A 22,770-nucleotide genomic window follows, 5' to 3' on the forward strand; every position below is an offset into this window, starting at 1 on the left:
GGAGCAGTTTCCCTCGCTTCACAGTGATCAAAGTGACAGGATAACGAGGTGAGCCGGTAGCCTGCTTCACCTTCCACTTGTGCCGAGTTCCAGGCTGGGTGTCAGCTCCGTCCCTATCTGGATGAAATACTGCTTTTTGTCTTTTTTTTTTTTCTTTTTTTCTGTTGTTGCTGCCAAAAGTGACGGATCGTTCTGCAGAAATCATCAATGTTTTGTCGAAACGAAACCCAAACATTTCCAGGCAAAACTCAGCGTTTTCTGGTGCTGGCTGTGGTGATGCAAAAACAAATCTCCGTGGGAAATGCCAACATGGAACAAGAACGGGGAAATACGTCGGAGTGCTCTGCAGGATGCTTCCCGCAGCTCTCACACTTAACTGTGTGCCCGAGGGGCTGCGAGGCCGAGGGTGGTTGAACCCAGGAGCTTAACGCGGATCGCTCGGGGTGCTGATTCAGACCAGAACGGTTCAAGCAGCCCCGCAGGCACTTGGGAAGGGCCTGGTCTGTGCCACAAGGTGTGCGCAGCGATGCTCGCTCCCTCCTTCCCAGCCGCCGGGATGCGACGCCTCATCCGAGCCACAGCTTCAAGCTCCGAGAACCGACTTTTTTCGGGTCTCACCAATCTGTCCCCGCATTGCTGCGTATCACCCTGTCTTCCTTTCCCCCACGCTCGCACCTAGCAAGTCTGTCGGTCTGGCTCCATGTTCGGCCTAGCAGATGCTTTTTTTTTACCATCCGTCTTCCGACGTCCCTCCCGGGCCCTCACAGGGCTGCAGCGAGCGGCGGCACCGGGCCGCGGCGGGGGCGCTTTGTGCTCCGCACCCACCTGAGGCGAAATGGAAATGGGTTCGTCGGGGCTCTCCCACGCCTGCCAAGTGCATCCCGCCGCTCCCCTCCCCGCCGCTGCCACTCCTCACTTCATTAGCGCTGGAGATGTTTATAAATGGAAGAGATAATATTTTTCGTTTCCAGTTTGGGTTTCCAGGGCAGCCACTTTCTGAGGCACTTAGGAAGTTTAGAGAAGACGAGGTTATATAAACGATTTTTCCCCCCTGGGCTCTTATTAATCAAGTGGCCTGTGGAGCCATTCCCATAGCTCCGGGATAAAGGGCACTAGCTGGGTGAGGGGAGGCAGGCAGTTAACACAAGGCATCTTTTTTTTTTTTCCTTCTTCCCCTTTTTTTGTACCTTTCCGATGAGTGGAGCAGTCAGACCTGGCTGCTTGGGTTTGAAAGTGGACGGAGAGCTGAGTGGCGCGCTGGGGCTGTGTTTTGGGCTTCGTTCCTGTACTAGCCCCTCGTAGGCCTTGAACCAGGTCGTGCAGCACCTTTTAATGACCATTTACCCGGCCCTGTTGATAAATCCTTGTAAAATTTGATTATCCGATGTAAGATGTTTGCATTGCCTGAGCACAGGGGAAATACGGTTTAGATAGCGATGAGCCGATCCTTGTGCTTTCCACAGTAACACCCTATGGACGTGCACACGCACGCAAACACTAATTAATACATTTCCTGGCAAGCTCTGATGCGTTTCCGAAGCTTCCCAGCGCTTTCCCACCCAGGCTGCAGCAGCAGCTGCTGCCCAGCGTGGCTGCGAGTGGCGAGGGCAGCTCGTGGGCTGGGAAACCAGGAGCAAGCTTCGCATCAGCTCCCCCCGTTCCCACCAGAAGGAAACCGAGCTCTGCCTCCTCCTCCGGGCCCTTCCTCCCACTGCCTCCCCACCAGCAGAGCCGAGGGCTGGGGTCTTTTCTGTTTTCCTTGGGTGGAAAGAGCCCTGGCTGTTGCGCGGGTCCAGCTGTTCCAGTCCTGGAGCCGCAGGTCCACAGGAAATCAGCTCATTTGTCCGCTGACCCACATTCCAGTTCTCCAGCCATGCTCTCTCGGTGTGAAAATGATGATTTAAATAGCCAAGGGTGGAAAATAACGATTTAAAGGAGGTAAAGGGAATATTCGCAGCTATTGCTGACTGTAGACTTGGCAGAGGGATGCTGTATTTCTTCCGGGTCTGGGGAGCGTGTGGGAAGCGGTGGGTTGAGGTGTTGAACATCTGGAGTGATTTAGCAGTTTTGTGCTGTCGTGCGAGGCTGTGTGGTGCAGGAGTAACTCGTCCTGAAGAATCGGGGAGGATCTACGGAGAGAAAAGGTGCTCGGCGCGTTCGGCTGGAGCAGGTGCAGGTCGGGCTCAGCACAAGAGCCGTGGTGAGCCGCCCCAGGGACAGGGGACGGGTGGTGGTGGCCCCGGCATCCAGCAGCACCGCTCAGGATGCTTCAGGCAGCTCCCGTGGTGTTTGATGAGCTCTGAATGACTTGGCTCACCGGGCCAGAACTGATTTTCAGACCGGGAGGAAACTTCAGGCACCGTGGTACAACGCAGAGCCACGTGGTTTGTTTCATCTCGCTCTTGATGCTAAAACATGAGTTGGGCTTCCCTGCTGAAAATGCGTCTGGGACCTATCCCTTCCACGGAAACTTTGGTGAAGTAACTAACAGGGTGCAAAGGGTCTTCTTGTTAATGGGTTATTTTTAATTGACCTTCTTCATTTTGAAATTTCTTCCCATTTGAACAGTGCAAAAATGAAAACTTTGAGCTCAGATGGAATGACACGTGACTTTCCTTATTTTCTTTTGGCTACTTTAGCCCAATGAAAAGCGTGTGAAAAAAAAAAAAAAGGTTTGCGTTAACCCAGAACATATTTAGAAAAAATATTTGTGTCTACTTTTTTTCCCTCTGACTACCAGCAAAACGAAAAAAAAAATCAAAAAAAAAAATCAGCTATTTACACAACTTTGGCCGCAGGCGGTGGGCAAGCGGACAGGGAAGCAAACCAGTTAGTGTGCCGAACCCCTTGTATCTCTAGATCTCCATTCAACAGCTTTCAGAAGATAATTAAAAAACTGAAATAACGGGTGATGATGAGAGCTGTATAATGGGTGATGATGCTTGGAGTCGCAGGCCCCTACCGACCAGCTGTCTCTTGCCCATTTACACCACCGAGGATTTAGGGCTGAGGCGAGCTAATCAGGAGACCCTCATGGGGAGAGAGGCGTGTTATTTAATTAGCTGCACAATGGACTGACTGGGAGGCACGTGGTGGCTCTAATAGAAGGAGATAGATGTCCTTTTAGCTGGGCTAATTGTTAGGAAATAGCAGAGGCTTTGTTCAGCCCCAGCATGTGGCCTGTGATCTCGCAGAGCCTAGGGGCTGCCCGCTTATAATTTTAGACAGATCTATTCAAGCCTGCTCTGCAGCGCGGGGCCGAACAAGACGGGTATTGTTGGAGAGCCAGGACCGCTGTCCAAGAAAACCACCCCGAAAAACCCAAACACGTGTAGAGCGGAATAGTTTCTGTCGTTTATTCGCTAGCGGGCCCGGCTGCCAAGTGGAGACAATTGGAAGCGAGGAGGTTTCCGACGCGGGGCGCGGGTTTTTCTCTTTGAAACACACACGCGGGCGAATCCTTCCTCTGAGGAGCGCCGCGGCGTGCAGGGGGATGGCCCCGCCGGCACAGCGTGCCCCGGGCGGGCGGCTTTGGGTGCCGAGGGGCCCCATCCTGCCACCCCTTCCCAACAAGCCTGGTCAGGACGTGACCCTGGTGTGCTGGGCCGACCGGGCCCATCTCCATGGGTTTGCTGTAGGCACTGCCATGATCACGGTGAGGTGGTTGGGATGGAGGGACCATCTCCATCCTGAGCTGCCCCCTCAAATCTCTTCATGGCTTGACCCCGTCACGGTCCCCACCCCCTGAGCTTTTCCTTTGGGACCGCGGAGCCGATGCTCCCGATCCTTTGTGAAGCGAGCAAGCAGCCTTCCATTAAAGCAGGGGGATGGAGGCACAAAGGTTTGTAAGAGGTCATGTGGAAATATTGACCAGGAATTAAACTTCCATGTCTTGAGCCTCTCTGTCCTGGCCACAGAGTTAACCCGGGGGTCATCGCACGCCAGGGTTTGATCCTCCCACCGCCAACTGGCTGCGTGCAGGCGCCTTGTCCTGGTGCCTGCCCTTCCTCAGGCTCTCGGTTCGTATCCTAGAGGTTGGCACCGGACCGACCTTCCCGGGAAGGTGCTTGTGTGGCCCCTGGCACCTTCATAGAAATAAAATGTTGCTTAATATTGCCTGCAGCTTCATGTTCTGAAGCTTTTCTCGTCGCTGTTGCTTCTGAAAGATTGAAGGAGCAGAGGAATGTTAGTGACTGGTGTTTAGCTGTGCAGGAGATCTGCTTTATGGGGGTATTAGCGATGATCCCACCGCCTCTCCTTTGTGATCCCTCACCTCTTTCCGAGGGAAGTGGGTTCAGAGAGCAGCAGAAGTCAGTTCAGCAGCCTCTGTCACCAAAGATCAGTGAATGCCATGGGGGAAGCTGCGAACAGAGAGGTGCTGCCTGAGTCTGATCTGACTGCATCTCTTTCTGTTGAGGAGGAGGCTGCCCGGGAGATCTGACCAAAGACGAGAGGCCCTACAAATGAGGTTTGATGTGTATGGGCCGTGCGTGCTCAGGGCAATCGTGAGCATCACGAGTTAAACAGCAAAAATCCTCAGGTTATGTTTACCAAAAACTCGGTGCTGTTACTTGAGGACGGGAAACGTAGGAGAACAAACAGCGCTGGAGAACAGCTTACGAGGATTTTCCATCCAGCCAGCTCTTCCAGCGGGGTAACGAGTGAGTGACAGCACCCCCCGCCAACGAAATTCGAGGCAGAATTACATCGCTCGAGCCCAGATTAGCTAATCAGGTTAAGAAGCAGCGTGGGATCGCTGGGAAACCAATAGCAGGAGACACTCAGAGATGCTTAGGCCGCCTGCGGGAGCGCTGATTGAGGTACCCACGGCGTGCCGGCCGGGGCTGGGGCTCCGTGGCAGCCGCGCGGGGCTCTGTGAGCTGGGCTCCTGACGCCGAGCTGGCCACAAAGATGCTTTTGTGAGCCATCTCCGCTGGGAAGCTAATGAGAGCAGGAGTCGTGGAGGCTCGGAGGCGGCTTCCTCTGCTCGCGCCCGGAGGGCAATCAGAGGACGTTATTGTGGCAGCGCTGTCTGGGCTGCTCGGGGCCGAAGCCTGCGTCTCCGCGGCGCGAACACAAACTGGCTTTTAGTGCAGGCGCTGCGGGGGACGGGGACCTGCCGTGGCTCCGGGCACAGGGCGGCCGGGGGACCCCAGAGGCTGCGGCCGTCTGGGTCGCGCAGCAGCCAGCGCTCTCGGCATGGCCACCATCTCCCGGCCACCGACGCTGGACGTGAGCTGCCTGCCTTCCCCGCGGGGAGCGCGGGGGCACCAGCGGCGCGTGCCAGCCGACGGGCTCTGCTTCCACATCAGCCGCTGAGCCACCGAGGGGAGGCTGCAGCCACCAGGCCTGCTGACCCAGCCTCCCTTTACCAGCGTAAAACAACTCCCTCAGATGCTGCCCAGCTCTTGCGGCGCTTGAAAGAATTTCTCATATAATTTTAAATTCCAGGAAAGGTATCTCCCCGGGGAATGGTCACGGCAGCTGCCTGCTCTTTCCTCTCATTGCAGCGGGCCACCTCCACACCCAGAGCCACCTCCCTGCTCCTTCCTTTCTTGGAGTGGTGGCTGCTGCTCCTTCCAACAATGACCCCCTTGCGATAAGTCCTTTCATGTCTCTGCTTCTCCCTGGGATTGCAGGACACTCTTGTGTTATTTTTTTCCTTCCCCTTTGCTCCTGATTTTTGCCTCCTGCCCTCTGGATATTGTTTGCTTGACAAAACATCAAACCGAGGCCCTGACCGCTTGCGGTCATTAAAAATCCCATGGCAGTTTTGGGGAAGGCTCCAATTTGGCTAATTACGTTCCGCCATAAATATCCCCCTGCAGTTTTAATTGGCTGTGGTGTTCTTCATTTCCTGTCCATAGCAGCTGGGCGGTGTTGCTCCGCGTTGTTACGTAGCCCTCGTATGTCGCCCCAAAGGTGGCTGCGCTTCGGTGCTAGGAAAGCGCCGTCTTCACTCGGCCAGCAGCCGAGCGGGTGAATCCCAGGAGCCGTCACAGCCACGCCACGTCTGGAGGAGGGCCAGCAGCTGCCAGTTTGCAGAAGGGCCGTGGCAGGACAGAATTTGGCCCCGCCAAATGGAAAGGGCCAGCCCCGGGTTGGAGAGAGGTGGTGGAAGGGCAATCCTGCCCGCCCTGAGCCCTCGGACATCGCGGCAAAGGCTCTGTAATACCTTTCCTCGGTGCTAAATGAATAATTATTATTATTCTTTTAGACCAAGGTTAGTCAGCGTCCCTGGGAACAATGTGGCATTATTGCCTGGCCTTTCTTTGTTCCAAACTGTTGAAAAACAATCAGACCGCATTGTGGAGGGAGGGCAGATGGTTATCTCCGATCAACGGCGAGATCTTTTGACTATATTAATGGCAGGAGGGCTGTTGTCCGCAACCCAGCACCCTCCCTCGACAGGAGAGAGCACGAACAGATATTAATGGTGAATAACGGCAGAATGGAAAGGGAGGGTGAGACTTGGATGTTGAAGAGGAAAGATTTTTCTGAAGCCTGTGAGCAGCAAATAGGAACCAGTTGCTGAGGCGAAGTCATGTTTGGCAGGTCTCGGACTCCAAATGGTCACATCCCAGCTGAAGAAACTAATCAATGGATTCCTTCCATGCCTTCTGCGAACACTGAGCCATTGAGCGGCTCAGCTGGAGTTCAGAGCCAGGGCTTTCATGTTGCAGGCTCTGAAGTGAACACAAATTAAGGCAGCCGCTAGGACGGAGTTGAGTTCGAAGGAGAGATTCAGCTGCCCTGGGAGGAAGTTTCTGTCCGCAGCCTCTCCGTTCTTTTCCCTCTCCTCTCCTCCACTTTGACTTCTTTTGCCCCAGAGGTGCTTCTGGAAGCGCTTCTCCTGGTCCTGCGGGGAGGGGGGGGCTGTGCATCGCACGAGCAGAACGAAGCAGAAATTTGGGGAGCAGGGCTGGGGGCGAGGCGGGGGAGCGGAGCAGCTCAAAGCCTCGCCGCAGCCATGCTGCACCAAGCTGTGGCGTCGTGTCATCAGCTTTGCGGGATCAGCGCTGAGCCGGCATGCCAAGAGCGTGTGGATCTTCTCTAATAAAAAACACACAAGCTGCAAGAAAGGTCTTTATTAGAGCCTTTGTACTCGTCCAGAAGAGAAGGAGCCTCATTACAGGTGCATTGGACTTGAGCCAGTCCTTAGGACTGTAACACTCAGAGGCGAGGCCGAGCCAAACGCATCAGCCCGCGGGAGCAGGGCTGAAGCGCAGGCACCGGAGAGGCAGCTGATGCCGCTGGTGCCGATTTTTAATCTTTTTTTTTAATCTTAATTTTTAACTTTTATAATCGGCGGCTCCTCTGCTCCGTGCAGGGACCATCTCTGCTGGGGGGAGCCTTCTCCCGCGCCGTGTCAGCAGCTCGTCCCCGTCAGCTGGGGCGCGACACCGCGGCCTCGCTGCGTGCCTCGCCTTCTGCCTGTGTCTGGGGACCGCGGTTTGCTGCAGGAGGCTGCGCTCGCTCTGAGCGGCGAGGATCACCGAGCACCACCGAGCCGGGGGAGCGGTCGGGTCATTTCAATACGGTTGGGACCGCAGGTGCTTTCTGATGGCTTCGCCGCCACAGCCAGCTGCGTAACTGGGCCCCCCGCGCCCTCCCAGCCTGGCCCCGCTCCCCGCCGCGCACCGCAGCCTGAGCGGGGACCTGGCGCTCGCAGCGCTCCGAGCAGAGTGTGGGAAGGGGAGGGAAGGGAAAGGAAGGGAAAGGAAGGGAAAGGAAGGGAAAGGAAGGGAAAGGAAGGGCCGTCAGGCTGCGATCGCTGCCTCGGGTTTCTCTTCCCAAGCTGCTCTGGAAGGGCTGCTACAGAGAGGCAGCTGCTGCTTCTGAATCCCCTTTTGGTTTTGAGCTAGAAACTGCTCAGCCTCCTCTCTGCAGTCTCTTCCTTCAGTCACTGCTGTCCATCTCGTATGGGGTAGAGGGGGAAAAACCAAACGCAGGACGGATGCAAGCCCGTTATCCCACATGGGGAGAGGCAGTGGGAACCACGCTTTACTCTTGCAGCCATCCTCTTTGCACTCGCAGATCCCTGTGGTGGGTTCCAGACAGGGATGCTCAGCCTCCTGCCCTGCCCGCTGCACCGAGCACAGCTCGGAGGTTCCCCAAAGCACGCAGGGAGCCGTGGGGAGTGGTTGGGCGCTGGCCACACGGTGAATCACTGGTCCTACCCTGCCGCCGCTGGTTTTCGGTAAGAATGGGGAACTGAACTTGCGAGTGGATGGTGAATGGGAAATGGGAGTTGCCTGTAAAATCGGAAATACAAGAGCTCGACAGCAGGTGAGGCACCTGGAGCTGGCTGCCCCCCTGCCTTTGCCAGCGTTGGAGCATCCTGAGCGATCTGCGCGGGTAAAAGCGGCGGCTCGCATCAGGCTCTCGCTTTCTGGCCCGGCACCTCACAGCTTCCTTTAGTTACACCGGCGTTTCTTCTATAAATACGCCTCAGGCGAATGAGAAAGGCAGCCCTGAAGCAGCTAGAAATAATTCTGAGCCGTAACATTTGCATCCGCAGCCGATCTTTATGTTTGAAGGTTTCTGTTGTACTTGCAAGTGGGACCCTGGCTCCTGCTGGGGGGCTGCAGGCGGCCCCGGAGCCCGGCCGCTGACGCACTGGGCCCCGCTCGCCCCGTTACGGCCGGGACGTTCCCCCGAGGGCAGCTTTGATCAGAGCTGGCCCCTGCCAGCGTCTCAGGGGCTGCTGAGACTTTCTGAGCGAGAGAACCGCAAACGCTGGTTGCTAATGTCTTTTTTTTTTTTTTTTTTTTTTTTTTTTACACTTGTACCGGTAAATTGCCGCCTGTGAGTCATAATCTCCTTTCTGCTCTGCCGTTTGTGGTCTGAAGTTTTTGCTACCTAAATATAATAAAAACATAGTTTTGTGTGAAAACCGATATTCTTCTGTTAAGCTCCCGGCCCGCCGGCACGACATCCATCGCGCATCTCCAAGAGCCTTGTTCTCCCCGCTCGCTTCCCAAACTTTGCTGTGCCTCCCCCGGCACCGTCTGCGCCCTGAATCCCCCCCCGCACCCCCCCAGCCCGGGGCGCACCCGCCGGCAGCACCCACGGAGGGGAGCAGCACCCAGATAAGGGGCAGCACCCAGATGAGGGGCAGCACCCAGAAACGGGGGCAGCACCCCCGGAGGGGCCAGGGGCAGGGATCGCCACCCGAGCCCTCGTTCCTGGTGGGGCTGTGGGGACTCGGGGGGTGGCCGCAGCCCCGCTTCTCGGCCCCCCCCGGCCCCGCTCCGCTCCCCACCGAGCCGGGGCCGCCTCCGGGGCGGGAGCCGGGGCAGGACAAGGGGCAGAGGCAGGGCAGGGGAGGGCCGGGCCGGGCGGGTCCCTCCCCGCCGCTGTCACCGCTCGGGGCCGGCCCCCAGCGCCCTCCCCTCGGCGGCTCAGCCCGGGCCGGGGCGGCGGCGGCGGCGGCGGCGGGGGGGCGAGGCGGAGCGGAGCCGAGCGGCGAGGAGCGGAGCGGAGGAGAGGGGAGAGAGGGGAGCGAAGGCGCAAGGGGAAGGAGGAGGAAGAGGAGGAGGAGGAGGAGGAGGAGGAGGAGGGAGGAGGAGGAAGCAGGCGCCCGGGCGCCCCGCTCCGCGCACGGCGGGGCGCAGCAGCCGCCCCCCGCTCCCGGTCCCGGTCCCGGTCCCAGCCCCGGCCCCAGCCATGAAGGCGGCGGTGGACCTGAAGCCCACCCTGACCATCATCAAGACGGAGAAGGTGGACATCGAGCTCTTCCCGTCCGCCGGTAAGCGCCCTCCTTCCCCCGGGGGGGCTGCGGGAATCCCTTCTCGGCTCCCGGGGGCGGCCGGGGGGGAGGGATGGATATCTGTGGGTTTGGTGGTTTTTTTTTTGGGGGGGGGGGGTCCTTGCGAAGGGGACCCGCGAGCTGCAGGGGAGCGGCGCTGCCCGGCGGCACCGCTGGGGGAAGGCGAAGTTGCTTTCGGAGCACTTTCAAGACTTCCCTCCCTCCTCCTGAAGAAGAAGCGCCGCACCCCAGCCGCCTCGTCTCCCGCTTCTGGACCCCGAGCGGGGACGGGACGAGCCCCCCCGGGCTTTTAGGAGCCCCCCCCGGGCTTTTAGGAGCCCCCACGAAGTGTCCCCAAGGAGGGGGGCGCGGGGACCCCCGGCCCCCGCTGCAAACTCCCCGAGCACAGCTCGGGCGGTGCTGAGGATGCCCCGCGTTTAAATCCGGAGCGCCCGCGGCTCTGATTTTTTTAAATACTTTTTTTTTTTTTTTTTCCCCCCCCCCCCCTTTCTGAAGAAATGGGTGGAGGAAGGGTGCTGGAGCTCTCGGGGGTGATAGCAGCGTGTGACTGCAACGAGGCGTGTTTTTTTGTTGTTGTTGTCGTCGTCCTAGCGATAAGTTGAGCTGCTGCTGGCTGTGGTTAATGCTGGTAGCTGAGTTTTTACCGTAACAAGGGCTCTTGGGCACGTCCTGGTGCCGGCTGACCCCGGGCTCTCAGCGGTGGCTTCTGCCTCGCTCCCGGGGCAGGGGACGGTGCTGGGAGCCTGCAGGGACAGGGCTTGGCCTTGGGGACGAGACGCGGTCCCAGCGCTTCCCCCCTCCCTGCCACAGCTCCCGCAGTGCTCGAGGGGAGGCTGCTGGGTTTTGCACAGGGCTGAGGGAAATGGAAACAGAGCTGTGCGCGTCTTTGGCAGTTAGCGAGTTTCTAGGAAATCCGGCAAGGGGATCGCGTCCCACCGGGCGACGTGATTTCGGGCTGCCGGGGGGACGCGGAGTGACAGCTGGCTGCTGGAGCGCGGGGGGCCGCGGCCGCGCAGCGCTTAGCGCTCAGCCTTCAAATAGAGCCTCGTGTGGGATCAGCTTGGCCGCAGAGAGCCCCAGTAAGTCAGCACACGTCTGGGGGATCCACGCCGACGGGCTGCACGGGGTCTGATGTGGGGACAGCGCCTTGTGCGTGAGCCATCGCACGACAGCAGCGCGCAGAGGACCCGGCCGCCGGTTGCGGCGGTTGCAGTGCTCTGTGCCCCTGGGCAGGCTGAGCCTGGCTTTCAGGTGTGGGCTCCGAAGGGCCAGGCTTCAAAACGCAGCGGGGATGCTGAGGATGATTTTCCAAAGCACCTTTGCAGGTTAAGCGAGAGGCTCTGGTGCAGCTGAGGGCCTGACTCTGATTCCTAAAGCTTGGGTTAAAAGAACATTTACAGGAGACTCACTCCCGTGCTCCAGGCCGTGACTGCAGGCTTCTTGCTTGCAGAGGAAGAGAATGGGATAGGAAGAACACCTGGTTCATCGGGGCAGGGCCGGGAGGATGTGGGGTTTGTTTGTCTTTCAATTCAGACCAAATATCTGTTGAAATTTAAACATCTCCTGGCGTGGGTGACAGCGTGTTACTGAGGCGTCTTTGTTGTTTAGGTGTTGGAGCATGGGACCAATGTAATTGCCTTTTCCCTCAAGCGAGGACGCAGCGTTTCGTGCTGCCTTAAGTTCATTTTCTTCTGTGAAAGCTCTTTTGCAGCTTATGTCAGCAAGCAATTTTTAGCGTTGACCCAAAGTTTAAACTTTGGCAGGAAGAGCGCTGAAAAACAAAAACCAAAAAGGTAAAAAAGAGCTGACTCCCTATCGACTTCAGCTGCAGTTGCTTCTGTTTTGGTGGCTGTGCTAACACTGAGCCAGAAAGGTCAGTGTTGTCAATTAGCTGGCTTAACCTCATTTCCCCTGTAACTTTTTAGAGAATGCTGCAGCTTTCTTGCACGGTCGGATTGATGCTGAGAGAGGGAGCATGGATGCGGGGAGCTTCTGTTTCAGGCATCCATCGATGCCCTGGATAGGAGATGTCAAGTTTTCTCTATTCCTGTCTGTTTGGCAGTGCTGCTGAGGTCTTGCTCGCCCAGCCCTTGGTCTCTTTGAGGAATCTGCCACCAAACGTGCCCGTTGTCCTTCTTTTGAAATGGGCACCGGCCTCAAAATGAGTCCGGCCCCTCATTCCTTTATGTGCCAGCGAGGCAGCAAATCTGCTCCACAGCATCCACAGGGTTAATGCTAGGCAGGGAGAATCGTTCCAGGCAGAGGTTTTCAATTGTGCGAGATGTTTCATGTGCCAGGTGCCTGATGCCCTGTAAAACTGCAGAGATGCGTTGGCTGCACTGCAACGTCCCCTCCTTGCCTTGAAATAAAAGCCCGCTCCAAGCACACGTGCAGGCAGCCCCTGCGTGTAGGAGCGAGGTTTGCAGCGTGTCCAAAGGGTTTAAAAATAACCTAAAGGGGATGTGAAGTCGTACAAAGCTCCCAAAGCCAAGTTCCCCTGCTGCTGCCAGCAAGAATGTGTGAGGGAGATGAGTAGGTCAGGAACCCAAACGCCACGGTGGTGGGCTCCTGCTTGAATGTGCAGGCTGTGTGCGTGGGTTTTCCTCGTAATGGTACGATGGACCGTACGCTAACACAGTTTTGATTGCAAATATGTGGCTGATCCACCAGTGGGATGGTGGGATTTAGTTTACAGCCTTCTTTTTTTTTTTTTTAATCACAGTTGAAAGTTCATCCTCTGAAGTCAGAACCCAAAGCAGGTAAAAATCAACCCTGATGGGAACTTAACATTGCAACTGGTAAATGCTGCCTGCTGCAAATCAATTTGTTTCCTCCAGTTCTGCAGAGCTCTGTTTGTTCTCTGCGGTCAGAGTTAAAAGCAGCTCCGCAACCCTCGCTGGAAGCTGGCGGTGTGTAATTGGGACTCCCAAGTGCTGAGAGATAACTGCCTTTCTTGCTAATGAGGCCGCTGCCTTGCTGCCCCGGGGCTTCCCGCAAGGTACTGCAGGAGGGCTGCAATGGCAGGCAGGGATGCTGGGCTCCGTCCTCCTGCATCCGCTCCCCTCTCGCTTCCTTCCCCTGTAGGTGCAGCTCGGTGCTGGGCCTGCTCCTGCCTGCCGTGGAACCAGGACTCGGTCTGCCTCGAAATCCCGGCTCCGGGAGGCGGCAGGACCCCGTCCATCCCTCTTGGCGCTTCCCATGCGGACCCCGAGGACAGCCGGGACGCAGGCGCGTTGTTTCCGTTCGCCCGTGCGTGGGTGGCATCCCAGGGGTGTGTTTTTATCTGGCAGGAGCCCTTCCCTCTCTTTGGGGTTTGGGACGTGGTCGGTTCAGGGCTGCAGCAAGGTTCCCGCTGCTGCAGGGTGCAGGGAAGTGGACGGGCTCTGCGCAGCGTGTGTTTGGGTGGAGGACCTGCTGCATCACGCAGCCTCCCGGAGCCAGGTCAATCTCTTCTTCTTGGCCTTTGCTTTCACTTTTAGCGTGCACAAAAGAGGGAGTTCGTATTTAATGCAAATGTTCTGTCAAGCGTCTGCCCCCCTGCGCTGCGCCTTGCTGCAGGGAGATGGCCAAGTGCTCTACAAGCCCGAATGTGTCTTCATCACACGTCTTAGGATGGCGGCCTGGAGAGCCCGTGTCCCCACACGCACCTCTGCTCCCCAGTCCGTGCGTGCACAGAACAGGGTCAGCAGCCACCCCTCCAAGGGACTGTTCCTATTTCTGCCTGACTCAGTTTCCCTGTTCCCTGGTCCTGGTGGCTTGCACGGCCACATTCTTGCATGCAGGGTGAAACCCTGCACCAAAAAAAAAAAACAACAAACAGCAGTTGCCTCTCTCTCTGCTTCAAGTTATCCTCTGGCCTCTCCTCTGCGGTACTGGTGCTGGAGGAGCGTTTGCCTGCGCTCCCTGGGACGGGCTGCGTGCACGCAAACCGCACCAGGGTTTGCCTGGAAACCCAGCAAAGCCCGGGGAAAGGAAACGCTGAAGGGTGAAGAGATTTCAGGGCAGCACAGAATTTTATCCGGCATCTTTCTGAAGGTTTTTGCGTCTGCGTTGACAGCAAAGGTGAGAGCTCCTCTTTGGCTGTGGGTTGTTCGGTGTGGGCATGAATCCTCAGCCGCCAAGAGGGAGACTCTAACAAATTGAGGGCCTCTGGCTCCTGTGGTATTTTCGATGCTGATTGCCGGTGGAGGAGGTGAGAACTTGAGCTGAAAAAGAGCAATTACCTTCCTATGCACTTACAAAACGCCCATCGCTGTGGTATCCAGCTAGGATGGGGGAACAGTTTCCCAGGAGGGAGGAGACTGTCTGCGTCTGTCTTTCGCCAGCCTTTTTAGTGCCAACTTGCGACTACTTAAGGAACAAAGCTGTGAAAAGAGCTGGAAAGGGGGCAGCTGATGATGCCCTGTGCACCTTTCCTTCACCCTTCATCCTGCAGGGATCCGCGGCCTGAAGTGCGTCCCCGGCTGCGGCGCTCTTAGCTCCGGTGCAGGGAGCAGGGATGTTTGCAAGGAAGAGGAGCAAAGCCCCATTCCTTCCTCTTTTTCACCGTGTCCTCCCCAAAGCATGTAACAACTGTGCAATTACAGTGTAGTTACACGAAGCGGCCTCTAATCCGCCATGTAATTACGGCGTGCTATGCTTTGATAAGCCTTATGAAAAGAAGGGCTAGCACAGTCCCGTGCAGGAGCGAGCTCTCCGAAGGGAGCTGAGGGGCAGGCTGCCTGCCGTCCCGCTACCCCAAACCCCGAAGGGGTTGCTGCGGTTAGGCCTGGAGGTGACAGCCTGGTGCTGGAGGTGGGACGGAAGGCGGCTTGGTGTCCTTCTCCTGTGCCGTTGTGGTGCGAGCAGGCGTGCCTCGGCCACTCAGACGCACCTCAGGTGCTACCTCTCAGGGAGGAGGTGGGTGTGGGTCAGAGCAGACTTGTCTGAATCTGGTGTAGGGCTGCAAGCATGCAGGGCTGTCACACTGAGTGCCTGCCTTCAGTCGTAGTACCTCGGTCGGGATTTGGGGGAAGAAAGGAACAAATCCCCGTGGATTTGTCCCAGACAATTAATGAGAACCTTTTCCTCTCCGCACCGTCAGCTGGTGCTCGCGTGGGCGCGTGAGCTGCCTGAAGGTGAGCAAACCTCATTTAGGAGAGATTGAGGAGAGCAAGCATCCCTGCTGTCCCCGGGATGAACTGAAAGGACCGAGCTGCTGGCATCCTACAGGCTTATGCCTTTTGCTCAGGGGAAGACCCGGGCTCGGTAGGGCGGTGCCAGGGCACCGACTGAAGCGAAGCCGGGGGGGACGATCAGCTTTGCTTGGAGATGCACGTTCCCCTGGGGGCAGGGGCTGTGGCCGTCCGTGGCACCGTGAAGCTGGGGACCCCCGACAGGAGCGGCGGGGACCGACCGAAATCCGTCTTCCCCAGATTCACTTGTCGGCCGTGAGTTACAGGCCAGTTTGCAGCTTGTCCAAATCGGCCTCGCTCCGCTGAAGCCAGGGATATATGCTCTGATCCAGCGTAAAGCCTCAGCGCTGCAGAAGCCAGTGGGACAAATCTGTAGCTGATACAAACTCTGCAGCTGTCTGGCAGCCCAAAATTGGGCCTGCGTCCCTTTTTTTTTTTTTTTTAACCCGCGACATAGTTATGCATCGCAGCTCTTTTGTTCCTCTTCCGTGACTAAGCTGCTCACTGCCTTGTTTCTTTTTTTTTCTTTTTTTTTTTTCCCTCGTTGTGTAGTTTATAATCTCCCAACTAGATACAGAAAAAAAAATTTGTTTGCAGTGCTGGCCAAGAAGGCTCTGGTTTCACTGGCATCGGGCCATGCTTACATCCCCAGTCAAAATACTGCTGGTTAAACAATAAATATTTATTGATTCTCCTACAAGCTTCTACATTTTTCCCAGGTGCGGTGGAATCTGGGGGGGCGGGGGGGGCACTAGAGTCCTAAAGAGGCTTCGTTTGGGCCGCAGCGGCTGTGCCGGGTTTCTGTGGAATTTACTTTTGCTCTTCCTGACGACAAAATCGTGAGATGGCTCCGGAGATAGCAGCTCTCCCGCGGGCTGGGATGCCAAGGGGAGCCTCGCAGGCTGGCTTCGGTACCGCTCTGTGTCTCCGGGCACTCAGTCCGTAGTTGTGCTCCATTCAGCTGCCCGTCCAGACTGCCCCAGGTTGCAGGGTTTGTGCCCACGACTGCTGCAGGCTCTGGTGGTAATTATGTGAAAATGTGCAAATCTGCCTTATCTGCCTGAATATCTCCTTGAATAAGGGAGTGACTCCTGTCCAGAGGCGATCCGTAGTTCAATGTCTGGTCCAGAGAGATGGCGAAAAAATAAAAATGAAAAAAAAAATACAAATCAGGGTGGTTTCAGTTAGTAATTTGGTTAAAGGGCTCAGCCTTCATATCTAGACCGTAGAGAACTGCTGGGTCTGAAAGCCTGTAACATTAAGAGACTGCAAAAGTTTGCACGCAAAACCTGAGCTTCTGCAAGGCTGCGAGTGTTCAGAGGGCAGCAAAACTCGCGGTGCTTGCGTTCGGAGGTGCTCAGAGTTATTCTGTTCTCTTGTGGTGGGTGGCTCAGTAACTTCTGGCTTATTTAGCTGGGGAGCAAACCCAGGGCTGCTCACCGTTGCTCGCCTCTTTCTGAACTGTGAGGTGAAACTGCACATCTTTGGTGTTGTTTTTTTTTTTTTTCTTTTTGCCACTCAGACGGCAATTATATGAGGTTTGGTTTGGTCTCGGTGACATGAATGGCATCAAGTCACTGCGACGACGTCTGCCTGTGCAGGGCCATGTTTGCACGGTACATTTTTCCCCATCACCTCCCCGATCTCGCTGATCTTGCACAGCTCTGGGGCGCGTTTCAAATCACGGGCGATGCCCGGCACCCTCTGTTCAGCGCCCTGCTCCATGCACTGCACGCCGGCTTTGCTGTATATCTGCAAGAAGCCACCGGGGTGCTCTGCTGTGCACTCCTGCATCTGGGTCCTGTGGAGCAATGTTCCTGGCCTGAAAAGTACCCTCCTAGAGCCCAGTCGTTTGCAAACTCAAGGAATAGATAGCAGCTTTCCTTCCTAGAAAGGAAAATCCCCTTGTTTCTGTGGTTCTCTCTGGGAGACCACTGTTGTGGGTCTTTAGAGGATTTTGGAGACCTCCTGTGCACGTGGAGCTGCATCGCGGGTTGTTGGAGTCTCCAGTTTTGACCCATGCTCGCTGTGTGCTGCGTTAGCAAACTGCACTCACTGGATGTTGGGAGCCTCCACGATGCCCTCTGAAACACCTCCAGCTTAATTACAGATCGAGAGGCCGCACCTTTTGCCTGAGATGCTCGACGTAGCAGGGCAGCAGCTTCTCTGCAGGAACAAGTCAGCTGCGCAGCCCAAATGAGACGTGGCAGCCATCCCCTGCCATCCCCTGCCCCAGGTGTTCGACTTCTCCTGGCCTTACAGAGCCCTCCATCCATCTCAGGCGCTCGGTGCACGCACACACGGCACGATTCAGGCCGCGACAAGTGTCTGCGGTGCGCCGAGCCCTGCACCCTGGGTGGGTTTGTAGCAGGGGACTGGTCCCCTGTGGGATGTGGCCCTGCCCCAGAGCGGTGTGGGAACGCCTCCCTCGTGCTGGGCTGGCTGCGGAGCTGCAGGCCAGCTCCTCGCCCCAGCTAAGCATTCCGAGCTTGTTAATGAATGAAACGCGTTTTCTTACATGGAGGGGATTTTAAATTGGCTCCACATGGATTATGTATGTTGTCGCACTTTCCCGGAGGGTGATGGCATGATTAGGAATGTGGGTTTGATGAAAGAAGCCAGACACTGAGTCAAAAGCCGAGCGGCTCCCTGCTCCCTCCCCTCCCGGTGCCCCCTCTCCCCCCATCTCATTTAAAATATTTGACGTGGTTCCAGGGCATTCTTCAGATGGCTGCAAGAGGAACAAGGCAGTGGGGCTTTGCCGTGTGTTCATGTGTGGGGTGCTCAGCCCCAAAACCTCAGGGGAACCGATTCCGTCATCTGACACCAAAAGATGGCAAGGAGAAAGGCTCAAAGACCTATTTTTAGGGGAAACTGAGGCACAGTGCCACCATTACGCTGCAGCAAGGGCATGGGGACATCGCCTGCTGCGTGCCCCCGGTCTCCCCCTGCTTTCCATGTGCAGGTTTTCTGGTTCCCCCTGGGAAGCAAGAGTCCCGTGCAGCAGGATGAGGGCTGTGTGTCCTCTTGGTGGCAGCGGGCTGGGATTTGAGCTGCCGGAGGTGAGGATGCTGCCTCTGGAGGGAGGTCTCTGGATGAAAAGTGCTGACTAAGGGAAAGCTGCCCCAGAAACTGGAGCCGGACACTGGGAAGTGCTTTGGGGTTTGTTTTGTGTTGCTTTCTTTTCTTTTCCTGTTAGCACCATCTATCACAGTAATCAAAATGTGGCTTTTTGACCCACATGAAAGTTTTTTTTTCTTTTTTTTTTTTTTTCATAGGTGTCTGCATGTGTTTGTGCAAAACCGCTCTGTTTTGGTCAATGTTCTGGAAGCTGTAGAGCAGCAAGGCGTTTTTTTTTTTTTCTTTTACCTTTTAGTTTTGAGAAGTTGTTTACCGAAACCTGAACCGTCATAAGAAACAACTTGCAAAAGCTGAGCACTCCTGGCTTTTTCCACTGAAAAAAATTAAAAAAAGCTGTAGTGGAACACGTGAAGCTCAGGCTTTTTTTACACATCATTGTTAGAAGCGGTTTTCCAGCGCAGTGCCAAGTGCTTTCTCTTTTAAACCGCTCAAGGCACATTACCCGACCCCGCGTCCCTCCGAACAGCTCGGTGGGGTCGGTAAATGTGATTACCCCAGCTTTGGAGCCGAAGCGGGGGAAAAACTCGTCTGCTCCATCCTCGTCAGGCAGATGCAGCGGCATTTCTCGCAGCCCTGCCCGTGAAGGGACGCGATGAGATCCGGGCTCGCCGTCGCGGTCCCGTCCCCGGTTCTGGGAAGCGCGGTGCCGCCGCGAAGCCGCGCGCGCCTCGTGCCGCCGTGCTGGGAAAGTTTCGATTTCCAACGTCAGCAGTGGGGTTTCGGGGCTGTCACGGTAGCCGTGGCCCAGCAGGGTACTTAGTCACTGGCGCTGTTTTCCATCCCTTTAAGCGGCTCCAGATTTGGAGCTGGCTCTAAAGCTCGCGACTTGAAAGGCCCCGGCCGTGCGTGTGTTTTGCCTTCGAGCTGGATGACTCTTGCATGTTCCTGCGTTCAAACGGCTGAACCCCGAGCAGCCGCTGCCATATGGATCCTATAGAGTGACCCGGCGCAACCAGCGGAGGAGCGGGTTACGTCAACGGGGCTCGGAGGGACGGGGCTGGCGGGGGCGGCTGGTGCCAGGGCTGCGCCAGCACCGAGCCCGCGCCCCTTGGCATCTGCAGGCGTGCTTTGAGTGTGCTTGGGCTGCCGGCGCCAAGCGGCCATTGAAAGCCAGAGTTAGGCTTCTGGATAGCCTAAAAAAAAAAAAATAGAAAGGGAAATTGGAAGAAAAAGAAGAAAAAGAAGAAAAGCAAAGGGGAGGGATAGTGTGCCTTTAAACAGCTGCGCGCCAGCGCCTGTAGCTGCGCTCGCTAACCCGGTGACTAATTCCCCGCGCAGCCCGCGGCCAAGCCCGGCCGTGTCCCCGCCGAATGCGTGCACGGGGCCGGGGAGTCATCGCAGCCGTCCCCTCCCTCCTTTCATCCCGCTGCCGCCCCGCCGCTCCCCGTGGCAATTTATTTACTCATCTGGAGGGCACAGCCCGGCGGTCTCTTGACTCAGCAGTCCGGGGCCGATGGGAGCCGCGGGAGCGAATTCCAGGCAAAGAAACAATCTCATGACTTGTCTCGGAAAAGATTGCTCCGAAAAGATCCCCTTACGGTCACGGAGTGCTCCATGGCCACGCCTTCGTCAGAGCCCTGACGAGGCTCGCAATTGCCCAACCTCGGGGAGCCGGGGTGGCGAGCCAGGGCAGCCCGGGGGACTTGGTGGGAGCCGCTCCTCGGAAAGGAGAGGGGGGCTCGGAGACGGCGGGGCCCTGCAGCCGGTGCCTGCCCCCCTCCGGGCACAGGGGTGCGGGAACGTGGAGCTGGCTTGCCAGGGCAGGGAGCCCAGAGCCGGGCTTTGTGTTGCTTTTTGGGTCATTCATCCTTTTACTTCCCCCACTTCCCAGGGATTTAAAAACCCTTCCTTCGCCTCCAGGCGATTTTGGTTCTTCCATCAGTGTTTGCTAGCTGCCTTCCAGGCACCAGCCTTACCTTCCGGGCGACTTATGAACCATATTTATGCTTCTTAGACTTTTTTTTTCTTTTTCTTTTGATACTACACGTCTCTCTCACCCTGGCCATTTCCCCCCACCTCCTCCCCATCGAGAGTCCCTTGAGTCCCATCCCCTTCCGAAAGGCGCTTTGGGAGGTCTGCTCGCGTGCCCAGTGCCTTCCCACTGCCTCTGGGGACGGGCTGGGATGAGACCAGGTCGGTAAGCAAGGACCTTTGCAAGCCTGCATTTTGCTGGCCCCGTGGGTGGGCAGGGCTGCAGAGCCGACAGCTCCGGGTGCCTCGTCCTCCTCCTCACCCTGCCTCGAGGCTCGGGAGGCTGCGACCTCAGGGACTGTGCCGGCGTCCCGTGCTGTCTTTGGAGGTGCCTGCAGGCAGGAACCAGCCCGTGGCTCCTGCTCCCCGTACCCTTACTGGTTTTGCCCCAGCCCCTGAGCAGGGCTGAGGGCAGCGGGGATGTTTGCTCCCACGAGCCACCCAGCCCAGTCCCTGCTGCAGCATCCCGGGGCTTGTTTCGGAGGATTCCCGGAGTTCCTGACACCAGCTCCCTGCTCCTGAGTAGCCGAATGACGCCCCCACCCCCTTCTCCATTTGCGTCTCCTCCTAATAGCCTCTTGGCCCGAGCAGCCGAATTCAATCAGCCCTTTCACCATCTGCTCCCAGGCACTTCTGCCGGGGAAGGCTCGGGGCCAGCGAGGCTGTAATTCCTTAATAGCTTCCGGATGCTCTGCGCGGGGTGGATGCAAGGCTGCGAGCATCTCAGCCTCTCCCCCCTCTTCTCCGCAGCCCGTGCTGAGGTTTCCAAACTCGGGGCTTCCTCTGGGCAGGTCGGAGCACCTCCAGCCCCCCAGTTTGTCCCTGCCAGCCCCCGGCGGTCCAGGCCGAGGCCAGTAGGTGAAATAATCCCCGTCCTGGACAGCCCTTGGCACCGGGACGGGGATGACTAAAGCCGATGGGGCAGCCCAGCCTGCCTTTGGCTGCCTTCCCCCGCTCACTCCCACCTCCCTCGTCTGGCCCAGTCGCTGCTCTGGTCCCTGTCCCGGTGGGAAGTTTCCTAGAAGTCGGAGCTGGAAGAGAAGACCTTCCTGGGGTCATTTGGGAAGACCCCTGCTCTCCTTTGTGGGGCTGCTCGAGAGCCTGCAGGTTGCACGGGGCAGCCTGAACGGGGCAAAGCCCTGGTTTTTGGGAGGGCTGTGCTTCTGTCTACCTGGTGCCTGAAACATGGCTGGGGAGAGGGATGGAGGAGGTTTATTTCCGGGGCTCTTCAGCCACCTATGTGCTTGGGAAAATCCCCTTTGTCTGCTTCAAAACGATAAAACCAGAAGGAGAACTAGAACTGTTCCTGGGGCGTTGTGAGATGAGGTCTGCCTGGCACCAGTGTTCCCGAGGACTGTCCAGCGCGGGCCGGAGAGCTCTGCGGCCCAGGTTAATCCCAGGGCTGTTTCTGGCCTCCACCACTGCAGGAGCTGAGCTTGGTTCAGTCTCCTCTTAACTTACATGGAAATACTGAAGTGTGGAGAAAAGAAAGTGGGGCCGGATTCGTGCTCCCCGCCTTAAACCAAGGTGATTTCCTGCACCCTTGGTCCCCTCTGTGGCTGACACCAACGCAGGGTCCCCTCCAGGGGATGCTTCAGCTCTCCGAGGTGGGTGGAGAGGAGAATTCGGTCTCTTTCTGCGGACTTCAGGGAGCTCTGCACAGCTGGGGATGGGAGCGGGCCGTGTGCCAGCCGGCCCGGCGCTGCCCTTGGCCCCGCAGAGGCACCGTGTTCCCCAGCAGCGGGGACAGGGAGGCGAAGCAGTGCCCGGCTGGCAGGCGGCGTCCCGGCGTGGCCTTGTCCCTTGTCCCCTCGCTGCCCCGAGGCCAACTGCAGCCGGTCCCCGTGCGCCTTCCCGCAGCAATACTTTCGCTTGCCCGGCTTTCAGCCCAGCCAGAAAAACCCTTCCCGTTTTTCGGCTGCTGGGCTGGTCTGTTGGAGCCTGCCCGTCTCCCGGCTGCTACGTGGAAATGTTTTAGCTGTTTTTGAAATGTTTGAGCCGCACACGCGATTCTTGTCCGTGGGATGGGACAGGATGGCGTGGAGCTGGCTGCTGCTGTGGTGCTCGTGGTGCCCGTGGAGGTGTCCTTCGGGGCTCAGGACCGCTCGCAGCTGTGGGGTGGCAGTAGTGGAGTCACGGCCCTGGGGGGGCCTGGTGCTCGTGGTGCTGGGGGAGCCCAGGAGGTGAGGTTCTTTTTGTCCAGCCACCAAAGCAAAGAGAAGAGCTCCTTTGCTTTGAGGATCCCCGGCCCCTTCTGTTGGGTTGCTTTCTCCCCTCCTGTTAAATGCTGCTGCTCTGAGGGATGCAGCTAGCGCAGGGGAGATGCGTGGGCCGTGCAATGAATATCGCAAGCTACTTCGGTTTTGATTTCAGCTGCGGGGGGCTGTTGTGTGTATTTGTGAGCCACTGAAAGAGAGGGAGGATACCTCCAGAGTGGAGAGCTCAGGGTACCGGCAAGTGCAAGCCTTCATCGGCAGCAAATCCAGTGATGCAGAGAAGTAAATTCACGTACAGAGCAGGGGAGTTGGAGGTATACGGATTGTTACGCTACCTGCGATCTCTTGGCAGCAGCCAGCAGAGCTGACTGTTTGTTCTAAAGAGTTATAAATAATTTTGTGGATTAAAGTGATTGATTATCCTTGGTCCAATATTATTTAGTCAGAGCAAACAGTGCTGAGATTTGCCAGCCGCGCTCCGACCTCCCAACCCCGA

The 22,770-nt window shown here is 57.2% G+C and overlaps 1 protein-coding gene across 3 annotated transcripts in view; it reads left to right on the top strand.

The window, feature by feature from the left end:
• The window catches only part of ETS1 (ETS proto-oncogene 1, transcription factor), a 77,414-nt gene that overhangs the window by 19,586 nt on the left and 35,058 nt on the right, over positions 1 to 22,770 (top strand). The window contains exon 1 of one of the 3 annotated variants that reach the window (XM_048063361.2): positions 9,405 to 9,751. The exons of the other annotated variants lie outside the window; for them this stretch is intronic. Coding sequence (XP_047919318.1) covers positions 9,670 to 9,751 — 82 coding nt within the window. The 5' untranslated portion in view covers positions 9,405 to 9,669. Of the gene's footprint in view, positions 1 to 9,404; positions 9,752 to 22,770 lie in introns of those variants that run through there. 3 annotated transcript variants of the gene reach the window in all.

Source organism: Anser cygnoides, chromosome 21 (genome assembly GCF_040182565.1).
Source record: "Anser cygnoides isolate HZ-2024a breed goose chromosome 21, Taihu_goose_T2T_genome, whole genome shotgun sequence".
In the NCBI taxonomy this organism is placed as follows: Eukaryota; Metazoa; Chordata; class Aves; order Anseriformes; family Anatidae; genus Anser; species Anser cygnoides.